Consider the following 24,299-nt stretch of genomic DNA (forward strand, 5'->3'; position numbering starts at 1 on the left):
CCTATTTCAGAGGAGGTGACCAGAGAGGTTGTGGTGTGGCAGCGCCGACTTTATCTTGCGTCCTCAGATTTCCTTGACCTCTCTGACTGCTTTTAGAATCGGAAATGATACAAAGTCAGGGTGGTAATGTATGAAGATAGGCTTGCTTGCTTTTTTTAACTGGTTTTTTCATCTCCGTTTTTTTCTTTTTTTTGGATGCATTAGTTATACTTGATACTTTCAGTTTTCGATAAGATGTAGTTAGATCATAAGAGAACTGTGCCTTTGCAGATCTAAATGCAGCTGGTTGGATGTCCAGGGCAGCACTAGGCAGTTGCTCTCAGCATCCCACAGCTTCTCTAGGTGTGATGCTGCCTGTACTCGGCTTTGTCCTGGTGCTTAAAAATTGTGCTCAAGCTGGGGGGCTCAGCAAGCAGGGCTGTCAACACAGAGATGAAACCAAGCTCTGCTGAGATTCTGCCAGGCTGAAAACTTGGCTTTCTGCAAAGGTCAGTGGCAAAACTCCCATTGACTTTACTGACTCCAGGATTTCTTTGTTTTGTTTTTTATCAGTTGTGAGGAGGAAACTGTAGTTAATCCCTTCCCTCTTCTGTTTTCATTCAGTGTTCCCAGGTGACAGCTTTCAGATGGGACAGACATCGTTGTTTCAGCATATTCTGCCAACAGCTTGTGTAGCCATGCAATGTGATTTTCATGTAAGATGAAGTTTATTTGGTGATGTTCTTTGCCTGTAATTTCTTGAAAATTTTTTGTCATTTCACCATTGGTTTAATTTCAATTTAACTGACAGAGGGAAAGATAAGCCTAATATAATAGCTTTTTATAAGCCTCTTGAAAGTTGGTGGCTGATAGAGGGATTCATAACCACACCACTCAAGGATAGCTGCGGGATAAGGTTCAGAGTTGGACACTCCAGTAAGTGCTCCAGTATTGAGAAAAGCTTCAGTGAGACTTTTTTTATATATCAAAATCAGTCCTGACAAGACAAGGAAACTGAAGGAAATCAGGCATAATTAATATTTCTGTTTATTTGTTTGTGACAAGGTGACAGAAATATTTTCTCTTGGTTAAAAGACCAGGTCTAAATTATCATGTTTTTTGGTGCTTGCATTTGAGGTATGTGTGCCTCTTGCCATTTCTAGTATAACTATGGCAGTTCATGTTACAAGGTCGTCTAATATACCCTGCTTCTTGTGTGGGTTTTGTAGGCTCTGCTGGGTTTGCAGCTAGCTCAGGCATGTTTGCACAATCTTGCTGTCACTGCTGTGATGCCCCATCAGTATTTACAGAGCAGCCTCAAGCATGTTTGGATTGGGTTGTCTCCGAGTAGCATTTAAAGCTCCTGGGTAGAGTACCTACTTCCTAAGAATGTATCTAAGGAGTAGGTACCATCGTTCTCTTGGTAATGTTTCTCATTTATAACGTGTAATGCCATTCCTATGGCTTCCAGTCTGTTGATGGGGAGTGAGACAAGGTCTTGGGTTTACTCTATAAAGTCCATAATGGCCCAGATTGTCTCCTGTGTCCTGAGCCAGTGCTACACATCAGTAAAATGCACAGAATAATCGCCCTGAGTTGATTGTGTGTGATAAAGAGGGAAAGTATTTGGCTGCTTCCTCTCTTGTTTGATACTGTCTGGGTGTGTTGACATGCCTGATTTATCAAGATTTTCTTCATACTGTGCTCTAGTTTGCACTGCATGAGGCTATTAAGTGCTTAGTTTATACCATATCCTTTCTTGTTTTGCAAGATTTAAAATCCGTTAAGTACCACATGTGCCTACAGGATATATTAAACAGAATTTTAAATGAAAGCTAACTAAACAAATGGGTTTTGCTGGCATTTAAAAATCATAAAAACATTTCTGTTCGTACTTGACAAATCAAGATCAAACTTCAGAGTCCTACTAATCAGCTGTTTGGTGGTGTAAGTGTATTTCTCTGTGTTAACATTTGCAGTTTTATTTTTCATCAGACTTTCTGGTTTTACATTAATGTCTTAACTCCATTGTAGAGTTGGAGTCGGGTTTATTGCTTTCCAGTTAAGTTTATGATTTGCTTTTAAATCCAAATACTCAAATTTCAATTTAAACTAAGAAGTACTTAATGCCTGTGTCTTTTAGAAAGAACAGAGTATCTTAAAAGCAAAAGCAAAGGATATGTGAGTCTCAAGAAATTTTGTTAAGCAAATCAGCACCAGGAAAACACACAGGAAATCACCTGAAGCAGTGGGATTTCCTGATAAAAACACCTGTGGCATCCCAGAAAGACAGGGTTGTATTTATGACAACAGTTAAGACTCTTGTGTTGAAGTTGGATATTTCTTTATCTCATTGGCACTGCATATTAGCTTCATTAACCTTTTTTAATATACTGAGGTACCCGATTTCTTACTGTGTGATGGAGTATGAATTAAGATTGAATTATAAATGCTAATTGAGAAGATGATTAAAGGAGTAAGGAATGTTCTGGTATCTTTGATTATTTTTCTCTGCAAGTGAATATAAACTGTACCTCACAAAAACACATTGATAGATCTTTTAGGGGATTTTTTTCTGGCTCTAAAGAGAAGCTTGTCAGCTGTAGTTCTGGTTCTGGCTTCTTCTGTGACATGTAGTTTTCTATAGAGTTAGGATTTACAGAATAACCATAGATGAAAAAAGAGAGTTGATTCCTGTCTTCGGTGTTCTTGATTGGGCAATCCAAAGTAAGTAAACTGTCTCCTTGTTTATCCTCCAGTGTGTCAGCAGCTCTGGAATTTTGAATACATAGGAGCAGTTGGACTTGGATGCAGCCTTCCCCTTCCTGCCCCAAGAAATTTGATGTAAGGTCATCTGTGACAAGACCACAGGTGCTTCTTCACGGGCAAGTGAACTTGAGAGGAAGCAGAGAGGCCTTCCCCCTTTTAGGGGAGAGCTCAGGGCTGCTGGAAAATAAATGACTGCCATGCTTTGTGTCTTTCCTTCCTGGGACCATCTAGCTTAAGAGGTTAACTCCATGTTTCAGAAAAAGCACAGATACGTTTCGCCTGCAGCCTGTAGACACAGATTTAGTTGCTACTGATTAATTTCATTTCTGCCTAGAAATATGTATTTCTAATGTTCTGGGAAGCCCTTTTGGATCTAAGAGGTTTTCTGGAAGTGGGCCAAGATGCCTCTTTATTCTGGTCTTCAGCTTTTAACTTTTTGCCTGCGCCCTCTTCTTTGCTACGTTAGGGCGTGTAGGTTTTCTGAAGTAACTGTGATCTTGCCACCGTTTTTAGACAGGTGAATTAAAACCTTTGTTATGGAGGTAGATGGAATAACACAGGTTTAATTCTACAAAGAGCTAAACTCCCTCAACTACAGTTGCCTGCCTGGTTTTGAATAATCTGTTTATAAACGGGTGAATAGGTGAAATAAACTTGGGTAGCATACTCCTAGTGCTTTCTCATTAAAGGAGAAACAGTGATCTGTAAGTTCACAGTTAACCTGTGTTAATGTTTAGCATAGGTGTACTTTATTTAAGCAGGTAGTCATTCGAAACATAATTCTTCCCCATCCGCACATCAGATGGATGCTATTTGAATAATGCTATTTCTAGTTGAAACAGGTAGGAATATTATGGTATAGTAATGTCAGCGATTTTCCACCGAAGTGCCCACTAGCTTGTAAGCATATTATAAAACTAGGAATTAGCCAGCACAGTAAATCACATCAGAGTTTCACTAGCTGTGTATGTTGTTTATCAAAGATTCTTTCAAAACTATTCCATCTTCTGTGTCCCTTGTAAACAGACAGTAGAGAAAGCACTTCACTGCAGTAGGGCCCTCAGCTACAAACTCTTCAAGCCTCCAGGAGAGTGATTCTCAGTAGGTGGTAGTGGGGTTAAAAAGTCTGTGGGCACAAAAATAGAGCACAGTCTGGGATACATTTTCTCAGTAATACAGTGGAAATGCACCTTGAAGTTGCATCTTAATTGACAGTACCAGTCACCACAGGAGAGTTTATAAATCAGTGTTGCTAAGCAATAAACTTTTATATTTGTTTATTTAAATAAATTTATTGAAAGTGCTTGTTGATAAGAGATTAAGGAAGGACAACCACATTGAAATCTGTACAGCCCCTATTACTTCAGGGGACATACCATACCATGGGAATATTTCTGAGCTAGCCTCAGGCTTGCATAATTGTATCTTTAGGCATTGACCCCTCTAGAAACCAGTTATCTTCTCATTGCTTTCATTGGTTTGCTATTAATAAACATAATGAAGACTAATGTAATTATTGGGTGTTAATAAAACCTATTCCAACTAATAAGTTATCTTTCCAGACATGAGTGTTACTAGAGAGCTCAGTATGGAGTTGTGGCACTCGGTACAGTCTGTGAGGTGAGAGCTGTAGCATCCTCACAGTAACACAGCTGATGGATAGTAGGGTGTGTGCATCTGAAGTGTGTGTGTTTGCCCACAACATGCAGAGGATGCAATGCTAGGAGTGATTCCACCCTGCTTGGAAATACTCTGCTTTGTTTCCTGTCGTGGTTTAACCCCAGCCAGCACTAAGCACCACACAGCCAGTTGCTCACTCCTCTGCCCTGGTGGGATGGGGGAGCGAATTGAAGAGTAAAAGTGAGAAAACTTGTGGGTTGAGATAAAGACAGTTCAATAGGTAAAGCAAAAACCACACATGCAAGCAAAGCAAACCAAGGAATTCATTCACCAGTTCCCATGGGCAGGCAGGTGCTCAGCCATCTCCAGGACAGCAGGGCTCCATCACACATAACAGTGACTTGCCATCACTGCAAATGTCCCCCCCTGCCGCCTTCTCTCAGCTTTCTATGCTGAGCATGATGTCATGTGGTCTGGGATATCCCTTTGGACAGGTCAGCTGTCCCAACTGTATCCCCTCCCAGCTTCTTGCGCACCCCCAGCCTACTCACTGGTGGGGTGGGGTGAGAAGCAGAAAAGGCCTTGACTCTGTGTAAGCTCTGCTCAGCAGTAACCAGAACCTCCCTGCATTATCAGCATTGTTTCCAGCACAAATCTAAAGCATAGCCCCATACTAGCTACTGTGAAGAAAATTAACTCTAGCCCAGTCAAAATCAGCACACTTTCAAGCCACTATTTTCCCACAGGTGACCATGGTTAGTAAGAATCCAGTTAGCCAACATGAACCTGACTATAACTTCATTAATAATGCTGAGAAATCTCCCTTGTCTCACCAGTTAATGATATTTTAACCTTGTAGTTTTCATAGTTCAGCCACAGGATTTGCCATCTGCAGGGAACTCAGTGTGCACTGGTTGTCTGCATGGTTGTGGCCTCCTGTCTGCTAAACTGAGCATCCTTAAAACAGCTCAGTGAAGATTTGAGAGCACCGAGAACAGAGTGTCCTGGCAGCAGGGCTTGGGCATATTACATTATAAGCGGCAGTATTCTGGATGTCTTTCCAAGTACGTTTGGGATCTTAGTGTGGACACTTTTTTACCAGTGCCATTGTGCTTAAGCATCATTAATATAAAAGTAGCATCATTTAGGCATACCATGCAAAGCAGCCTGATTTAGTCACATGTGAAGGAACTGGATAACATTTCAGACAAGCATAAGCAACATGATGTTTCCCTCAATGTTTTCTTTATTATTATTACTATGTTTGCTTAGGATGGAATGAGACTTACAGCTCAGTACTTGATAAGTGGAAAAAAACCAATGTGAGTGTGTGGATAACAGAGTCCGAAGTCAAAAATGCTGTTGGGAATAGGACTGCATGGCTAGCCGCTGAATACTTTGCACTAATGCATTGCTGGTTCTGCTGCAAGTCACTTCAGCAGCCATTGCTTGGCAATCTTTTGATTCTGGTCACTGTGAAACTGGAAGGTAGTTCTAGCTCAGATGCAGGTAGCTAAGCATTTATGTCCTAAAGCCTAGATGTGTATTGCTTTTATCAGCATTTTTGTTCATCTGAGACAAAAAGTCAGATGTCACTGTGAAAAGAGTATACCTAGTGTGCTAATTTTCCACTTTTGCTTTTCTGGACCAATTTTTTTTGAAGGTGAGGCTTTGTTAACTCAGCCTCCAGTATGAATTGTTAGTGGGTTTTTGCTTTGATGACATCTGCCAAGCTAAAGAGTTAAAACTATTGGTGTATCTCTGGCTCACAGATGCGATAATACCACAGTTTAGGTCTCAGGAATTTAACATTCCAAAATAGAGTAAGTCATCTATGCTTTCTTGCCTTTAACCACAAAGGACTTCTGTTTTTCTTTAGCATGTGTTTCAGCAGATGAGGCAAATAATTACATTATGTTAGTCTCTCCCCCATTTCATTCCTCTTTACTATGTGCAACTTGATGGAGTTGTGCATGATGACACCAGCTCGTAGTGTGGTCTGTGCCACATGCTGAACATGTGGGTGGTATCTCAAAAGTCCTGTAATACAGCTATTAGGCCAGACCTTGCAGTGCTTATTCAGGCAGTGTTTTCGTTAACTGTAGCAGGCATCTACCCAAATCCTGGGATTTGGCTGCTTTGTAAAAGATTTTCTCTAAGGCTTGTATTTTATTTTGTTTTGGGAACTGATACAGGTAGATCTGTTAGGCTCCCTAGTGTGTCTGTGGTTAATAGGTGTAAAAGTATTTGTAGGCTGCAATGTTAGTCCTTGATCTGTTAAAGCCCACTGCACATACAGCTCCATCCTTGGCTTTCCCTCTAAGTAAGGGCTCTCTAAAGTAGCAGTGGGGTGAATTGCATGGCCCATGTACTACAGGAAATCAGGTTATTGTGCTTATGTCGTCTTCTGGCCCTAAAAAATAACTGTATCATAAAACTGGTATGTGAACTGCTTTGTACGGGATCTTGAGGGAATGCATCAGTGACTGGAAGGAGGGTTAGGCTTTTATCGGGAGATAATGCACTCTTAATCGAAAGTGTGGGTGATGTCTAAAAAAAATGCATTTGAGGATACTAGCCATAGGCTAACAAATCATTTGACTTTCCTTCCAGAGGATGAGCTGTTGTTAGTTCAGCTACATAGTGTCAGGGCTGGAGTCTGAGTCCCAGCCAGATGGAAGCCCATTTTCTCTTGTTTGGCAGCTGTGCAATGCTTGACAAGCAGCGGAGCGGCCAGGTCTCTACCATGTGTTGGGACACAGCCTCTCATGAAAAGGGTCAGATCTGGGGAGATGTTCCTGGTAGCAAACTTTGTAACAATGAGTTTATTCTCTTGTGCATTTGGGACCGGGAAACTGCAGCACAGTGCTTTTTAATGATTGATTGGTTAAGTTTGGGACAGGTTTGAAATTAGAGAGAAAATGTTAAGAACTATTTCCATTAGACTGTATCATCTCACCTTGACTTTTGTTTATTTTTCTTTAATTTCACCCTTGGGCAAGCACAGTCATGTACTTCCATCTCTCCTTCCTCTTCTACAAATGCTGTAATCGTGTTGCTCAGTTTGCTTCTGGTCTTTTTTTTTTTTTTTTTTTTTTTACTCCTGGCATTAAAACTTTTATTTTTAAATACGTAAAGCTGTAGGGTTTCTCATCAGTAGAATCAAATGGAAGATCAAAAATATAATTAAAAAACTTTCATTTCCTTGCCAAAAACAAATTATTTTTTCCTGTCTATTTTGGGTGACTTTATCACACCTGCAAGGGAATAATTTTCATCATGTCTGTCAGGGTGATCCTGCCTTAGGAATGGAATGGTCTTTTAAAAGTAATATGAAATGGAAATAAATGAAAAGAGAAAAGCATAAAATAATTAGATACCATAATAGCCAGGGAATTCAGAGTAAAGACTGTTTAAAAAGAATAAAATAATCTTATTTAAAAAAATAAAGTAACCTAGGGAACTCTAATTGTTCCCTGAACCGTATCAACATGAGAATAATACAGTTCATTAGACCTTAGTGTCTGCTGAAGATTTCAGCTCTTTAAAAAGTGTAATATTTTTGTAATGTTATAAATGTTATAGAATGTTGTAAAATAATACTGGAAACAAGTTACTATAAGAGTAATATATTTTTGACCTGTAATATACTGGCTATGTATGAGACATTTAAAGGTGAAAGTTACCTGTGTTGCAGATACTTGTAACGAATCGGTATATTTTGCCTGTGATAGACTAAGTAAACTTGAGAATGTTCTGATTTTTTTAATTCTTCCCCAAATAAAGAGCAAACTCAGTTTAATTGTGTCACGTCCCGCTCCGACGAGGGGGACAAGTGACTCAGATTCGCAAATCCCCAATTGGAGCGGACAACAAGTCTCCAAGTTCAAGCATTTATTAACTACCTACAATGTACTAATTGAACACATGATAATTGGCTAAGTACAGAGCAAGTTGTGGTGAGCAATATAATATGCTTTGCATTTCTTAATAGAAAAAGGAAAAGAGGGAGATAGAGGGAATGGGGGAATACAGATCACCGGTCTGGGTTCCTGCGCTGATCCCGCCGGCGAAGGTTCCAGGAGGCGGCCGTCTTCTTCGCTGCAATTCGTCTTCTTCACGTCACTGCTTTCTCCAGACGGTCGGGGGGGGGGGAAGGAAGAGGGGCAGAGAGAGAGAGAGAGAGAGCCCTTTCTTCCCCCCTTTGATTTATACCCATTTTCCTTGGGTCCGTCCCCTAGGTCGACCCACATAGCTACGTATCCCATGTACAGGGAGGGGTAAGGTGTTTCATGGGATGATGTCATTAGCATGATCATGACAGCCCTCATTAGCATATTGAGGGGTGTCAACTTTAATATGCATTTTGTGGATAATGAAGCAAAGTTCATTCACTGGACACATGGCCCTTGAAATTTGCCCAGGTGCCCCAGGGCAGAGCCATCCTGTCTCCACAGGGCTCTCTCCCCCAGCTACATCAGGCAGCGTTATCAGCTTCGACCTCCACAGCATGCACCCTGTGACTCAGAGTTTTGTCTTGCGAGTGTTTGAGGCATTTCTTCAATCAGCCTCAACTTTTGCTTTCCCAGGTTGTTTGTCTTAGTTTCTCACAGGCCTGGTTTCTCGTCTCTCACAAATTGCTTATTTTAAGTGTTACAGATGGCAAAGTGTAATGGAGCTCTAATTTATGATGTAGGGCTGTCTGAATGAACTCCTGCCTCTTTAGTAGTTATGGACATTATCATGCGCTCCTGGTTTCTGTTCTCCATCTCTGTGGGATTTGTTTAACATTCGTTTTCCATTTTCAAAATTCATGAGGTAGCTTTACATTGGTGCTAATCTGTTTGTATTTCCATTACATTTGTGTTGTGTTACAATTTTTCTAAGCTGCTGTATCTCGAAGCTGAAAGAATTTTACTTACTAAGAGGGAACTTGGCATACTATTAATTCTAATGTAGTGGGTGCCTTTTTCCCGGCCTGTGATCTGGGTTTTCTCTGCTTTGCCATGAGCAACAAAAAGAGAAAAAGAAGTATTTTCTGAAGGATATCTGATTTGTAGTCTAGATCACTAGGCAGAAGCAACTTCTACCATGCTGTCTGTGTCTTGATGGTTTTCAGTACAAGGTGTGCCTCAGGACTGGGTTTCTAGCTTTGCTATGCAAGTTGACAGAGTGAGGGTACTCACCTGCTTTCTTTTCTCAAACAGCGATGTGTATAGATTTCCCCTTAAAAGACTGTAGTAGTGCAATCACCTGAAAGTCGGGAACATTTACTTCAGTGTTTCTTGTTTTCCACCCAAGGGACACTGTGTTTGTGTACTACGCTCATCACTGAGCACTCTCATGTTGGTTTATTCCTCCTAATTACGAGATGGGGTGTACACGAATGTCATGGAGAAACCCTCTGCAACTGTTCCAGCCCTGTGCATTGACAAGATTGAAATTGATGCGACTTGGTTGGAAGTCCTGTGATGGTTGTTTATTATATCAAAAATGAATGTTGTCCATAATTCTGTTATGTTGAGAGTGTATTGGCTTTCTGGTTTGGTTTGAGTTTTTTTTGTTTAAAATGAATGGTTAGAGAGAGAACTGTCATAGAAAGGACCAAATTCTACAAACTGGTTTAATATGGAGCTCTTGCCAAACTCCTGCTGACATCCGTGGGATGAAGTCTGCTCTATACCTGTTAAGCTGCCTTTGCCTTACAGGGCAGAGAGGATTACAGATCTTTTTTGAGCATGGTGGAAATGTGTAGGATTTTTTTTTTTTTTTTTTTTTTGTGTGTGTGTGTGTGTTAGGCCTTATCTGAAGAAAGACAATCTCTGCATAGCATTACCATGAGTGTGGAAGTCCCAGCACCACTTCCGTTTTGAAGTAGAGATCATGTTTTTTGAGCATGGGATTGTAAAGTCCAGGTTGCATCCCATTGCTTGGTAGTTATATATTAATAAAGTTTAGGTCCAAAGGGCTTGTGTTACCTTGTCTTGAAGTTTTTAGGTGAAACTTTTCTTTGTTTCTGTTGCATTTCTTCTGTGTGCTGTACTACAGAAACACTGGTCTTGTTGGTCAGTTTGCTTCTTGTTTTTCTTTTTCCATTTTGAGAAGCCTGATGTTGTTGCTGAGAACAGTGCTGGTAGGTTATTTATGTATTCTGCCTTCTTATTTCATGACTATGCGTATTTTTTTCAGTTTATAGTAAAGCGAGATGAACTATTTCAAGCCTTGGTAAAAGGCACTGTACATCTGTGTATTAGAATCAGCTGCTTGCTCTTTCTCTCTCCTTATCAAGGGCTGGATTGAAGCATTCGTGTAATGGTGAGTGAATCATAGGTTTGACGTGTTCCTGCTTGTAACTTCATCTGCAGACTAATAACAGGGAGGGGGGCTTAACAAGTATCTCAGTTCTGAGCACAGAGAAAGATGTTTTTGGAGGAAAAAAATTGCTTTTGAGCTAAATTTAGTTTGAATTTAGCTCACACTGAAGAATGGTATGCAACTTTTTTATAGTATGTTGTGTTTATAGTGTGGAAAGTACCCATGCTTAAAACAGGCTTTTAAATCACACACTTTCTCTGTGCAGTATTTTAGGGGGGGAACAAAAAGGCTTTTATTATGGAGGGCTTTTGTACTGCCCTTTATAACCATCGTAGCTGTGACAAAGAAAGCTGAATTCTTTTTCTGACTCACATTCAATAGCATTAACAGGCTTCTCAGCACCTTCTGACTGCAGTTGCTGGAGCCCATCAGAAAGCAGCTGCTCGTGCAGACCCACGGTAGAACTAGAGCTGTAGATTTAGGTCTGCAGTTCATGGATCTACTTTCTACTACTGAGACGTTTCAGAAAGTTGGCTAGGAAATGCAAATCTGTGCCACGTATCACTCTACAAATGTGAACTTTAAAGGGATCGGCTTCCACTGAAATAGTTTGAGATCTGTCATTTGGAAAATGTTGAAAACCAGGCATTTAAAGCAGTCACAGTGTTTCAAGAGAATATGTAGTCACTATTGTGGAAAAGTTCGTATGAGGTCACCTAAACTGTTGCTAGGTTAGAGAGACTGCAGTGAGACTGTTTTCCCTGTTCTTTTCTCTGATGTCTCTGGAGGAAACAGACCTGCACTGTCCTTTCTGCACAAAAGAAAAGGAGGATTGTAGTATCTAAAAGGCCCTGACCGTGTAATGCCAAAAAGAATACATATTGTTACATATTTTGTGGAGGCAAAGCAAACATCATTGGTCAATGTATAGCTGATGCTTTTGATGGCATGATCCCTGATTTCCTGACACACACCCCCCCTCCGCCCTAAACAGTGTTGTACTAGGTCTGTAACTACAGAACTGGCTGGAAAGATTACTTAAAAAGGGGCCAAATAAAAATCGCACTCCCATTCCAGAGCTAAAAATTGGTATTAAGGTGTCTGACCTCGATTGTTCCTTCAGAAAACGAGATGCCGGTTTGTGTTATTGCTAGTGAACAAACACGTGTGTAGCACACTCCCAATTTACTTTGAGCTCCTTCATCAGCTTCAAAACTCAGTCGTTCTTCATTTATCTGAATGAAAAAGTTTCAAGTCTCTGGTTTCAACTTTTTTCACTTTAATGTTTATTTTATTACCATTACTTTATTTCCTCTATCTCTGTTCACTGTGAGATCTGGAATTTACAAGTCCAGGTTAATCATAATTAAAAAAACCTAGTTCTGTCAGATTCAGGACACTTGCCTGCTGCTTTTCTTCCCCACCCCTTTTGATACTTTGTCAGGAGCACTGTATTAAATTGCCCTCCACACTATAGGACAAGCTTTAAAAATTAAGAAAAGTTTGTTTTAAGAAACAAGTTGATCAGAATCTCTGTAGCTGCTCATGTTGATGTAGTTGATGTTATGGAGAGCAAGAATTATATGATTTGTAAATTGATCTGAAGTCCTTAAAAGTGATACTGCATGATTGTAAAGCTACATTGATTTATGCAAAACTTCCCTGTCTCTCACCACCTGTTTACAGATAACAACTGTAGCCAAATGTACAGGGATTTGAGCAGAAGATGAATCTCAGTTTCTTGTTTTTCTTTTATAGACAAGTAAATAAACTAGGAGTTTGGTTCACGGACATATAGAAAGTCAAGGTAGTTTGACAAACAATAAAGCCATGGACTTTATCATCACCTTCATGGGGAGGAGTATAGGAGCTTCAAGTTAGTGACTGATGACTGCATGACTCCTTGGGTGTATATATGATAAAAAGTTAATGTTCAGGGAGAATTTCCCATTCACCAGAAATTGCTCTATGCTAGTAAATATGTCACTAGCTCTCCCTACATATTTGTAGAGAATGCTTTTTGTCATGAACACAGGGAACTGAAAGGAAGTGTCTGCATCACTGATAATTTTACAGTGGCCTGCTGAGTTCTCATTGAAATATGCATTTTCAGGGCAGTGTAGTGATTTTTTGCAAGTTGAGATATGTCATAGAAATTGTTCATCAAATGCTAATATTGATTAAAAAGTGTAGAGGATTTGGATTGTTTCTGAACACATTTATTGGTGATGTGATGCAGCTCTTACTTTTTTCTCTGCCAGGAGCTTACATTGGTAATCCAAACTGTATGTTTAGCCTTTTTATCTGTGAGAATACAGGTTGTCTCTAATTAAAGAAGAGCTTGGTTTGGTATTAATCCGGTTCAGTTTTTAATTATTTTTTTTTTCCCTGAAAACTTTTGCCCTTGGCTGATTCATCTGCTATGCTTTGCAGGCTTTTACGGGTTAGAGTGCTTTTTCTGTACTCTTCTGGACCTCTGTTTATGTTGTTCACAGGGTAAAAATGATGTGCTGAATCATAATCTCTTCCTTCCTGCACCCTAAAAACAGGCAGATTAAAAAATGCAGGCAGTAAGCCTGGGTAATAATTTCTCAGTAAATATTTTACTGCTTTTTCCATCTGTTACACTAAAATCTGTCTTAAACTAGGCATAAATCTAGTCAGAAGAGGTCACTGGGATAATAACAATCAGAATTAATCCTCTTAGACATGTGCTTGGTATGAGGCCATCTATTCAGAAGTTTAACAGCACACATATGTTGCTTATCTCTCTGGCAGCTTGCCAATGAAGTAAACTTTGAGTTTGTGGTGGGTTTATATCTCTCTAAAATACACTGCTTGTTTGGTGCAAGTTGTTGCAGCTTTTCTGTATGTTGCACATGGTGCATAGCCTGCTACTGAAGAATGAGTTCAGTCAGGGTGCTTTCAAAGAGCTACAGTCTCGTAGAGTTGCATGGTAAGAAGTGATATCATTCATGGTTGACCTTTTCATGGTGCTTCCCGATGAAGTATGATGAGCCAAATTTAATGCTACTTACTTGGAGCAGAGGAAGAGACAATATTTCAAGTAGAGTAATACTGTGGAACCCAAATATAGCTGAATGAAACCTCACCCTGCCTCCACTCCTGCCATTCTGACTTGGAGGAAACATTCATTTACGTAAATACAAATGTTTCTCGAGTCAGATCTGGACTGAACCCAGCATTTCAGTTTCTCTCTTCATAGGAGCATACTTCATACTCAACAGAATAATGATTATTCCATATCCTGATTATGGAACTGATTCATTCCCCGGGGCATGGAAAGCAAGCAGGAGTGAGTGCATCATTAAAAAATTAGTGTATTTTTAGAGAGGAGGTAAAAATAAAATGCAACACCATTGAAAAGTTTCATGATAAAGAAAAATGCCTTGCATTAGAGGAACTTTTTAAAACAATCTGATGAATCTATCTTATGGCTAAAAAACATTAACATGTTTATACTTTTCTCAGGAGAAATGATTAATTTTTTTCTTGCCTTTATTTCTCAAGAAGAAGAATGAAAGCTCGCGCTCCTCCTCCACCAAATCAACCTTCTGCAGCAAGTAGAATTCACAGTGAGCACAAGTCACCTGCAGAGACAGCTGTTATTTCTGATCAGAACCTTGTGAGCATGAAGGAGAACATGATAAACAGATCAGTGGACTTCACAGTCATTTTACCCAGCGGGGTAGAGCAGAAGAGCACAGTACAAGGAAGGTAAGGCTTTGATTAGCTCCCACTTTCTGGAGCCCTCTGTTCCCAGTGGGATACTTGATGATATTAATATCTCCCTTTCTGAGCTGATGGGGTTTCTCTGTCATGCTTCCCTCTGTGTTTTAGGCAGCTGTTGTACCAGAGAGTCCTGAGAGCCATGTATAAAGGACCCTCTCTGCTGGGGCAGGAAGGATTTAGCAGCTGTTGTGTCACTGTTTTCCCCATGGATCACTCTCAGCATGTGTATGGATCTGTCTCTTCCATGTAGTGACACTGGGCTAGTCTTAGGTTGTATCACGTCTCAAAATACCAAGGGGGTTTGGTGCAGTGGAAGTAGGTGCTGCTGGCAAACAGCAATCCTGACAGTATGCCTGTCTGGAGTCATGCCAAGAAGCAAGCTCAGAAGATGAACGATTCATCACATTCAGAGATCCTGCCTTCACAAATACATTGCAATTGTATAGACAGCAAAGCATCTGCTGATATTTAGGAAGCCTTTTCTATATAAAAGTGTGGGGTTTTTTCATAAGAAAAGAGAGAGGTTCTCCTTGTCACTGGGTACAATCAAGGGCAAACTGTATTGGAAAGGCAGTTTTGAGTTAATTTTCTTCACCATGGAAGCTTGCTCTTCTCCTCACCTTCTCTGTGAGAACTGTATTGAAAGAGGGAGACTGATTTAAGAAAGAATTTGCAAGAGTTTTAAAAATATATTCAATACTATGATGAAGCTATAGCAAGCAATAGTGTAGTCAGCAGTAGTTGAGAACCTGTAGAAAGAGGTAATACCAGATTAGGAGGGTATGTAGATGCCTGTTGATAAATCAGGTTCTGTGCTTATTTTGCATTTGAGATTTGCAGTAGTCGGCATTCCTGTAAAACTACTCTTCTTAGTCTGATATATTAGTTTATTTTGATTGTTTCTCTATTAGTGTATTTTGCTGGCTGAGGAAGATGTGTATAGCAGCATGTAGTCTCTGGTACTTAATTCTTTCCCTTACTTTTCTTGTAGAAATCAGTGATCACTTAGCCACTCTCAGGAAACTAGTGCAACTTGTATAGGTCAGCCCCAAAGCCAGAGTGATGTTAAAGATTTTAAAGGAAAGCAGAGCTCTCAAATTATACATTTAGTGATTGAGTTCTTAGGAGGAGATTTGGACCTAATGAAAGAAAGAACAGGCCTGGCAAGTAGAACAGGACATGAAATTCACTGGCCATTAGATCCCAGAGAAAGGTGATAATTCATGGGTAAATGCAAGCCACCTGGGAACTAACAAGAGGCTAATCTTCATTCAGCATTTGTATAGAGAGATACATAATTGTCATATGCTTAGAAAATATTTTCTTTTCCCTCAAAAAAAAACCCAAACCCACCCCAAAACAAACACTCCAAGAGCACTCAAAGTGTGTTGTTTTAATGTGACCTTTTGAAGAACGTACAAGCTACAGGAGCAGAGAATAAATGGAAAATCCCTGTACAATACACATTCTGCCTCTCACACAGGTGTCTATTATCACTGCCATTACTATCACATACATTGAGACTGAGTATTTGAATTATTTGAGTCTTTAGTTTGAGTTTTTAGTTTTGTGGACTAAAACTTGAAAGAAATGTCAAAAATTAAACCTTAGTTGGTTCTGTGGGATTAATTATATCATCTACATTAAACACTCTGAGCAAACAAAGCATTCTTCTCTTCATTGTTCTGTGAAGGTACCCACTTCTCCCCATTGTCTGCATGACAAGTCTAGGCCCCTGATTTAAGCAGCAGTTAAATTCCTGCTTGTGCTAATCTGCTAGTCTGAGTATCATCAGTGTCTAACCTAGGTAAGTAGGGTTCTCCCTCAGTGTCTTGAGCACTTGGAGTGGAGAGGTAGTGACAAATGTCAGGCACTGATAGCCAGCTGTGGGAAGGAGAAGCTTATGGAAACTGAGGAGGGGAGTAAATCATCCTAACAAGTTATAAAACAAGAAAAGAATACGCTATAATGAGCCCTGTGTTACAGTGGCATTAGTCTGTAAACAGACCTTGTGTGTGTTGCTGTTCTTTCTAACCACTAAAAGATGAAATTTTCTGTACATTAACACTGGCTAATTTTTTAGAGATGTCAAGAGCATCTGAAATTTTTAGGGGATGAACTGTCTTAAGTCTCCAGGTTCGGGTGAAAGCCCAGGCTTTTTCATCCTTTTGCATTATTTTGACATTGCAAACTGGACAGCTAACTGGACAAAGAATGTGTTTTGTTTAGTTTGAAGCAAATATGGGAGCCAGTGTGGGTAATAAATTCTTTTCCCTGTTCACTCTTTTTATCACATGGTGATATCATGAAAGGATGTTTCAGACAAATTTTGCTGTCATTTATATTGCTATAAATCTTAAGTATTTTCATTGTCATCATTAAAACTGCATTCTGCAAAATGTGCTTTTGGATTCCCTGGGGAAATAGCTCTTCTGTTACAGAAAAATTTGCAAAACCTTGCCCTGGGCATCAACATAATGGAAAATGATTCTGTAATTTCAGGAAAGCAGTTCACAGAGCAATGAAGTACACTAGAGAATGTTTGAAAATATAACTACTGTAGTTAATTAGTATCACTTAAGGTTATTATAAGTGAATCAAGTTAAAAGTCAAAATTAACTCTTTCAATTTGTTCATTGTTTGTAAGCAAAGCAGCGTGTTAATTTTACTTTGTTCTGTATATAGAAAGTTCCTATAAATATCAGTAAGAGGGCAAAAAATTCTCATTAAATTTTCTTGAAAGATAGTTCAAGAAAAAATAAAGTATATGCTATTTAAAGATATTTTATTGGAATCTGGAAGTTTTAAGTAGATTTATTTATAAAAGTTAACTCAAGCTGACAGTCTCAATTTATTGCCATTTTGTGACATCCAATTTATTCCAGATTTTGGAAATATGTATTGAAGATTTCAGCACCAAATTGAGTCCTTTAGGAGTGCATGCAGCAATAGAATATTATTTTTTTTAAATTTCTTTTTTGAAATAAATAGTCCCTGTGAACTCTACTGTAAAACATGTAAAAGTATTCATGAAAAACTGTTAGCCTTCTCCCCCCTGAAAAGTATTATAAAATATCCCTACAACTAATCTATATTTGCACTGTTCTATGAGCACTACCTCATGTGCTGAAAGGATAGGCAGAGCATAGGCCCCTTACACACTTCGTGCATATAGATCTGTAGTAGATCCACACATACTATTAGCAGGTCTGACAGAGGTGATGGCTAGACATTTAGAAAGACAGTAAGTGGAAAAGCTCACAAGAGTTACCTGAAACTTCTGTTTGTGATTCTCACAGGTAATACTTTCAGTGAGTAACCTATAAATAAAATGCGTCTCCGTTCACACTGACACTGAGGAGGGCTTCCTGATAAAGACACGTAGTGTCAGTAGCTTGAGAAGTCAGTAGTGTTTGAAATACATTGCAGAAGAATGGGAACGTTTAGAGCTAAATGTTTGGAGTTGTCAGCACATGGATGACCAATATGCAGAAGAGTAGACTGGACAGTTGTTGCTCCTGCTGTTACTTTATATGTTATGCAAATTCTCTCATACACGTGATGAGCAGAGAGCAGGATACTAGAACTAATAATATCTTCACATAATTCTCAGTGAAAGACTCTTAAGTGATATTAATTGTGGACTTACAGCTCAACATACAGAACAGTGTCTCAAAACAGGCTGAAGGTGTGAAAGAAGCCCAGACTGGTAAAACATGAAAGAGGAAGTCTTAGAAGATGAAGAGGGGACATACATCAAAAGGGTTAAAGATGAGCTTAACTAAATACTAAGCAGGGGTCAGGTCAAAGCTACAGTAGTTCACTGTAGGCTTAAAAATATCTTATTAGAATAATTTATGTTGGAAGGGGCCACTGGAATTCACCTGCTCTAACTTTCTGCTCAGTGCAGGTCTCACAAGAGCAGGTTGCTCAGGGCTATCTCCAGCAAGTTTCAAGACCTCCAGCAAGGAGATTTCCAAATCTCTCTGTATCCTTGTTTCAGAGCTTGCCCATTCTTCTGGTGAAAAATTGTTTCCTTGTACCTAAATGAAGTTTCATGTGCTGGCACTTTTGCCTCTTGTCTTCTTGCTGTTCACCACTGAGAAGAGACTGGCTCTGTAACCCTACCAGTTGGTACTTACAGGCAGCAACAAGATCTCCCTTCACCCCGTCTTAAGGCTCAACAAACCGAGTCCTCTGCTTCTTCTTGTGTGTCATCTTGATGTTCCTTCTGTGGACTTGCTCAATTATGGAAAATAAGAGCCAAATATGCAGGAGCAAAATAAGAAAATAAATAGAAAGCATTGGTGAATATCTGTTTATCATGTTTTCTGTATTTCTTTTGATACAGCTTGCTATTTAGTGTATTCATTTCTGGTTGTATAGGAAAACTTGTAATCTTCTAATGAAATATCTGCTGAGCTTTGGAGCATGAGAAAATCATAATGACTAATGCTATTTTCTGGTTTTAAATGCAGATAGTGAAAGCATCAGAGACTTCAGGTCACCCCTTTTACACTAGTGTTTTTCTTTTCCAATCAGTTGTCACTTCAGATTCCTAATGTGTGTTTGGCATTGACCTAAACAATGAAGATCCTTTCCTCCAGTTTGAGATTTTTTTTTTATGGGCATTTGTAGCATGAAAGTAGAAGGTAAAAGGAAAGTCACTGTCACTTGATGAATACAACTTTATCCTACACATTTATTTCCTAGGTGTACAAGGGTGATTTAAAAATTAATTTCTCTGTGTGATCCAAGGAGATTAGGCCAAGCCACACCCAAAACAACTCAGTTGTTTTCTGCCTATTAAACTAGAGACGTCCTTGCTGCATTTTACAGATGAACAACAGGACACAGTGGTCTGACATGCTCAAACTTGGTCATGTCTTCAGCCTGTTAAATATTGCTGACAAAATAGTTATTCATTACTGTCCAGAATTGGTGTTCAGTCATAGAATCATAGAATGGTTTGGGTTGGAAGGGACCTTAAAGATCATCTAGTTCCAACCCCCCTGCCATGGGCAGGGACACCTTCCACTGGATCAGGTTGCTCAAAGCCCCGTCCAACCTGGCCTTGAACACTTCCAGGGAGGGGCAGCCACAACTTCCCTGGGCAACCTGTTCCAGTGTCTCACCACCCTCACAGGAAAGAATTTCTTCCTAGTATCTAATCTAAATTTACCCCCTTTCAGTTTAAAAACATTACCCTGTGTCCTATCACTACACTTTCTAATAGAGTCCCTCCCATCTTTCCTGTGGGTCCCCTCTAAGTACCGGAAGGATGTCAAACAGCTTAGTAGTAGAATATCAGGACAGAGCCAAAGTACTCTCCTTTGCTCAAGAATAGGTGTCTGGACCATTTTGTCTCAATCTTAAATTAGGTTAATCCTCCAATTTTATTTCTGTGCTCTAGTATTTGTTTATCAATCATTAATGTTTGGTGTCTGTCACATAGTGTTTAGTCTCTCCACCCAAAATTTCAGCAACATCTTATTAAAATAAGAAAGTAATCTGTTTCGTAGCTGAGTAGTTGGCAAGGCAACTTCTTATTTTCTTTATTTCAGCTTTAGATGTAATCCGTTATGATCAGACCTACCTGAATTTCAGAACAGAGTATTCTCTCTACTAGGTCTCAGAAGCAGGTTAAAGTAAAGTGCAGATATATCTGGAACAAGATAGAACCAAAGGAAGGGTTGACTCTTGGCATCTTCCAAGAATCATATGCAGCCCAAGGATAGAAAGAAAATTTGGTGAAAGATCAGTACCTTTGTCTTGCTGTGTTTAAAGTCTCTTTTCTGTGTGGCATACACATGGAGTTCCTTGAAATAAAACTCCCATTTAAAATCAAGCTGAACTGTATTATAGTTTAGAAAGAAAATTTTTCAAGTTGGTGAAATTAATCTGGTGTAAGAATTAATGGCAAGGACTTCCCAGCTCTCCTACTTCTCTGGAAACACATGAATTTTAGAATTCCTTTGGGTCCACTCTCCCCCTCTTTCCTTCTCTTCCTTACTTTTTTTTCTTTTATTTTTTCTCCTTTTGAAGTTTTTTTGAAATTGTTTTCCCACATGCTATTCACTTTGAAGTTGTTTCAGAAGCTTCAGACATGTTATATTTAACACACACCTGCTCTGTAATCAACAGTAAGATGAAACCTCAAATTTGACTTTTTTTAAATTGTTCATTGTCCAGACAAATTTGTTCAACTTGCATGATTGTCTAAAATGTATTTTCTCAAATGGCTGGTGTGGATTCTAATTTTGTTGCAATTGTGGTACTGCTGCTGCTGCACATATTTTATAATTTTGGTGGAAGGTGCACAGAAGCACAAACTGTTCTTCTGACAAATGTCGTGGTTTAAGCCGAGAGGGCAACTGAGTACCATTCAGCTCCTTCTTCCCCCGTGGTGGGATGGGGATGAGGAAATAAAACAAAAGGCTCAGGAGTGAGGACAAGGACAGAGGGGGATGATTCACCCATATGGTCACAGGCAAAAGACAGACTCGATTGGGGAAGAAAGAACATCAATTTAATTTGAACACCACTGCCACCACCACTAATTTACCAATCAAATCAGGGTAGGAGAGTAAGAATACAACCACATCTTAAAAACACCTTCCCCCCACCCCTCCCTTCTTCCTGGGCTCAGCTTTGATCCCGGTTTCTCTGCCTCCTCCACCCAGTGCTGCAGGATGAAGAGGATGGGGGTTATGGTCAGTTCCTCACCTGTTGTTTCTGCTACTTCTTCCTCCTCAGAGGAAGGATTCCTCACACTCTTCCCCTGCTCCAGTGTAGGGTTCCTCCTAGGAGACAGACCTCCATGAATTTCTCCAACATAAATCCTTCCCACAGACTGCAGCTCTTCATGAACTGCTCCAGCATGGGTCCCTCTTGCATGTTGCAGTCCTCCCAGTGCCAAACTACAACAGCGTGGGCTTCCCTTAGAGTCCCGGCCTTCTTTGGGCACAACCACCTGCTCTGGCGTGGGGTCCTCCACAGGCTGCAGGTGGGCATCTGCTCCACCGTGGACCTCCATGGGCTGCAGGGGCACAGCCTGACCTCTCACCATGGGATGCAGGAGGGTCTCCGCTCTGGCACCTCCCCCCTCATCCTCCTTTCTTCCACTGACCTCCGTGTTTGCATTGGTGTCTCCCTTACAACTCCTTCTCACAACTTCCACTCCTCCTCCCAAAATCACCTTCTTAAATACGTTATCACAGGTGCAGCCACTGTCACTCATTGGCTCAGCCTTGGCCAGAGGCAGGTCCAAGTTGGACCTGGGGGAGCTTTGAGAAGCTTCTCACAGGAGCCATCACCCCTATAGCCCCTCCCCCACTACCAAAACCCCACAACACACAAACCCAATACAATTAACTATATCTTTTTTGAAAATAATTCTTTCACAAGTGCTGTTCTTTTTTTAAAAAAAAGTGGTTTTAATGGAATAGTTTACATAAGATAACTGTCCAGATTTGAATGAATTATCACAATATTACGCACTACAGAAATATGTTAGTGTTCCACTTTAATCTGAAGAGTCTAGCACAGAACACCATGTATTGCGGTTCTGCCACATTATTTGCCTTTCTCTGAAACAACAGTAGTAAGTCTGAGGGGAAAAAAAACACATGCAAATTTCAGTTTAAAAGAAATATGTCTGTAAACAGGCAAGCTGAGATCTGTATCAGGCGGACTGACACTTTTTTTAATGCTTACTGCTGCACAGCTTAATGAATATTCATATAAATATTGGTGTGGGTGTGGTTCTATAGTTTGCACTTAGGTGTAAATGTTTCTGTTGGTTTCTGGTGTGTTATATGTGAATTAAACATGGTTGTGAAATACAGACATTTACAACTTGGGGACAGTGCCAGAATAAGTCATCATGAAATGACCTGTTTCAATTTAGATACTACATGTTTCTGTTTCGATGCTCTCTCTATGTGACCAGTTACCACAGTGCTCTATTTTTCTGAAGCCTCCTAAACATATTGACGTATTTGCCTTGTTTGATCTTCAGTCATCATCTTCTCACTGTGTTTTTCTCTTTTCAATGCAATCGCCTATTTCATATTTTCCATGCTTGCTATTTTTTCAGCTCACACTGCATAACTCAGTGAAACTTGAAATAGGTTACTGTAAAAAAGGTCCTTTCTTATCTCTTGAGTGGGAAGAACTGTCACCTACATATGTTTTAGGCTTTCACCTGTTAATAAGGGATGGTTCTCCTGCGGCGGGTGGAGGAAGCAAGCAGCCGATTCAATGTGAATAATAGAGTAAACTTCAACTTTATTGAAAAAAATCACACCTTATAAAGCTTCAACTTTATTGAAAGAAATCACACCTTATATAAGCACTCTACAATAATCATGCATACTACTCACAAATCTATTGGATACATGTAAAAAGCTACATTATAATATCCCAGCCCCCTGTGGCATCTCAGACATGTCACAACATCTTCCCTCTTCTGGCCTGCCTTCTTTCCCAAGGTTGTTTTTACCATCAAGGCCATTGTGTACCTCAGTTTCTCTCTTTGTTAACATAACTGTCTTTTGTTTGGCATAACTGTACCCTGGGTTTTTTCCTTTGTTTACCTCAGATGGCTGCAATCAGCTTCTGCAGGGACCCATGGCCTTGCTCTCTGCAAGCCGTTCTCCAACATTCTCCTTTTCCATTGTCATTGTTTTTGCCATTAGCTTTCCAGGCTTCTTCACTGTCTTGAGCAGTTGTTGGCCAACAACATATGCATAAAAAGAAGATGGGTGGCCACCACAGAGTAGTTTCCCAGATGCCAACAACTTGCAATTGAGGGGTGGTTCTTGAGCTACAGACATAATAGTGGTAGCTAATAACCTGCGAAGGATTTTATTTTATTTGAATTTGCTTGCATTTTGAATCTGTACTCAGTTTTTTCAGTTTACAGATTAGAAAAGATGCCAATCCTTTTGGCAAATATGCTATTTTCACTTATTTTCACTTCTGCTAGAATAAAAATATCATATATATGATAGACTGTGGTTATGTCTGGTAATTTTTTTCAATTTACATTGTTTTGTTGATGACAGGTACTGGTTTATGAAACCAAAAATTTTCAGAAACATAACTGGTTTTAATAAACCTGTTTTCTCAGATTTTAGGGAGGAAGGTTTTAAAAAAAGAACCCTCCATTACCTTGGGAGAAGAGAATTTCTGGGGTGTGGAGGAACATAGTTCCAATCTGCTGTGTCAGGCAGTATCAAGCTCCAGTGAATGTTGAGTTATTGACACAAAATGTAGTACCTCCTTGCAGAGGCATGGAATAAGACAGGGGTAGTGACTGACTCTTTTAACCTCAGAGTTTTAGAATCACACCTGTGCTAAGAGTTCTCGATAATGCAAATACTCGAAACGAGATGTTTTTATGCAGGGTTAATATCGTCACCAAAATAAATATGGAAGAGATCTCTTGTGCTTGGAAATGTTGCTGGTGTCAAATGGATTTGGAGAGGGGGACTCAAAATTGTAACCTGGAAAAAAGAATCCTGCCTACCTTATGTTCCAGATTTAAATGCTCCATTTTGTGTTGTGTTTTGTGATGGTTCAAATCTAGGTAGAGTTTATCATACCGTGAGTGCATCATTTTTTTATATCTTGTCTTCATGTTAAAGAACAGGGTTTGAATTGGTGAATTTAACACATGGATTTAGCAGATAAGATGCACTTTGTCCGCTCTTGTCTTATGTTTGTTAGTGCTATTATTGGCACTGTTGTCTGCTTCAGAGGAAATAGTTAATTGCCAGCTCACACAGTGAAGTGCAAATAAATTTAATTCCTAGCATTTTATCTGACCTGTTTAGTGTTTCAAAACATTAGCACTTTCC

The 24,299-nt window shown here is 39.7% G+C and overlaps 1 protein-coding gene across 13 annotated transcripts in view; it reads left to right on the top strand.

Annotated features, from left to right (window-relative positions):
• COBL (cordon-bleu WH2 repeat protein) overlaps positions 1 to 24,299 on the top strand; it is a 211,658-nt gene that overhangs the window by 78,473 nt on the left and 108,886 nt on the right. For all 13 annotated transcript variants that reach the window (XM_074899454.1, XM_074899450.1, XM_074899448.1 and 10 more), the window contains one exon: positions 14,215 to 14,421. In XM_074899454.1, coding sequence (XP_074755555.1) covers positions 14,222 to 14,421 — 200 coding nt within the window. In that variant the 5' untranslated portion in view covers positions 14,215 to 14,221. The remainder of the gene's footprint in view (positions 1 to 14,214; positions 14,422 to 24,299) is intronic.

This window comes from Athene noctua, chromosome 2 (assembly GCF_965140245.1).
Source record: "Athene noctua chromosome 2, bAthNoc1.hap1.1, whole genome shotgun sequence".
NCBI classification, from domain to species: domain Eukaryota; kingdom Metazoa; phylum Chordata; class Aves; order Strigiformes; family Strigidae; genus Athene; species Athene noctua.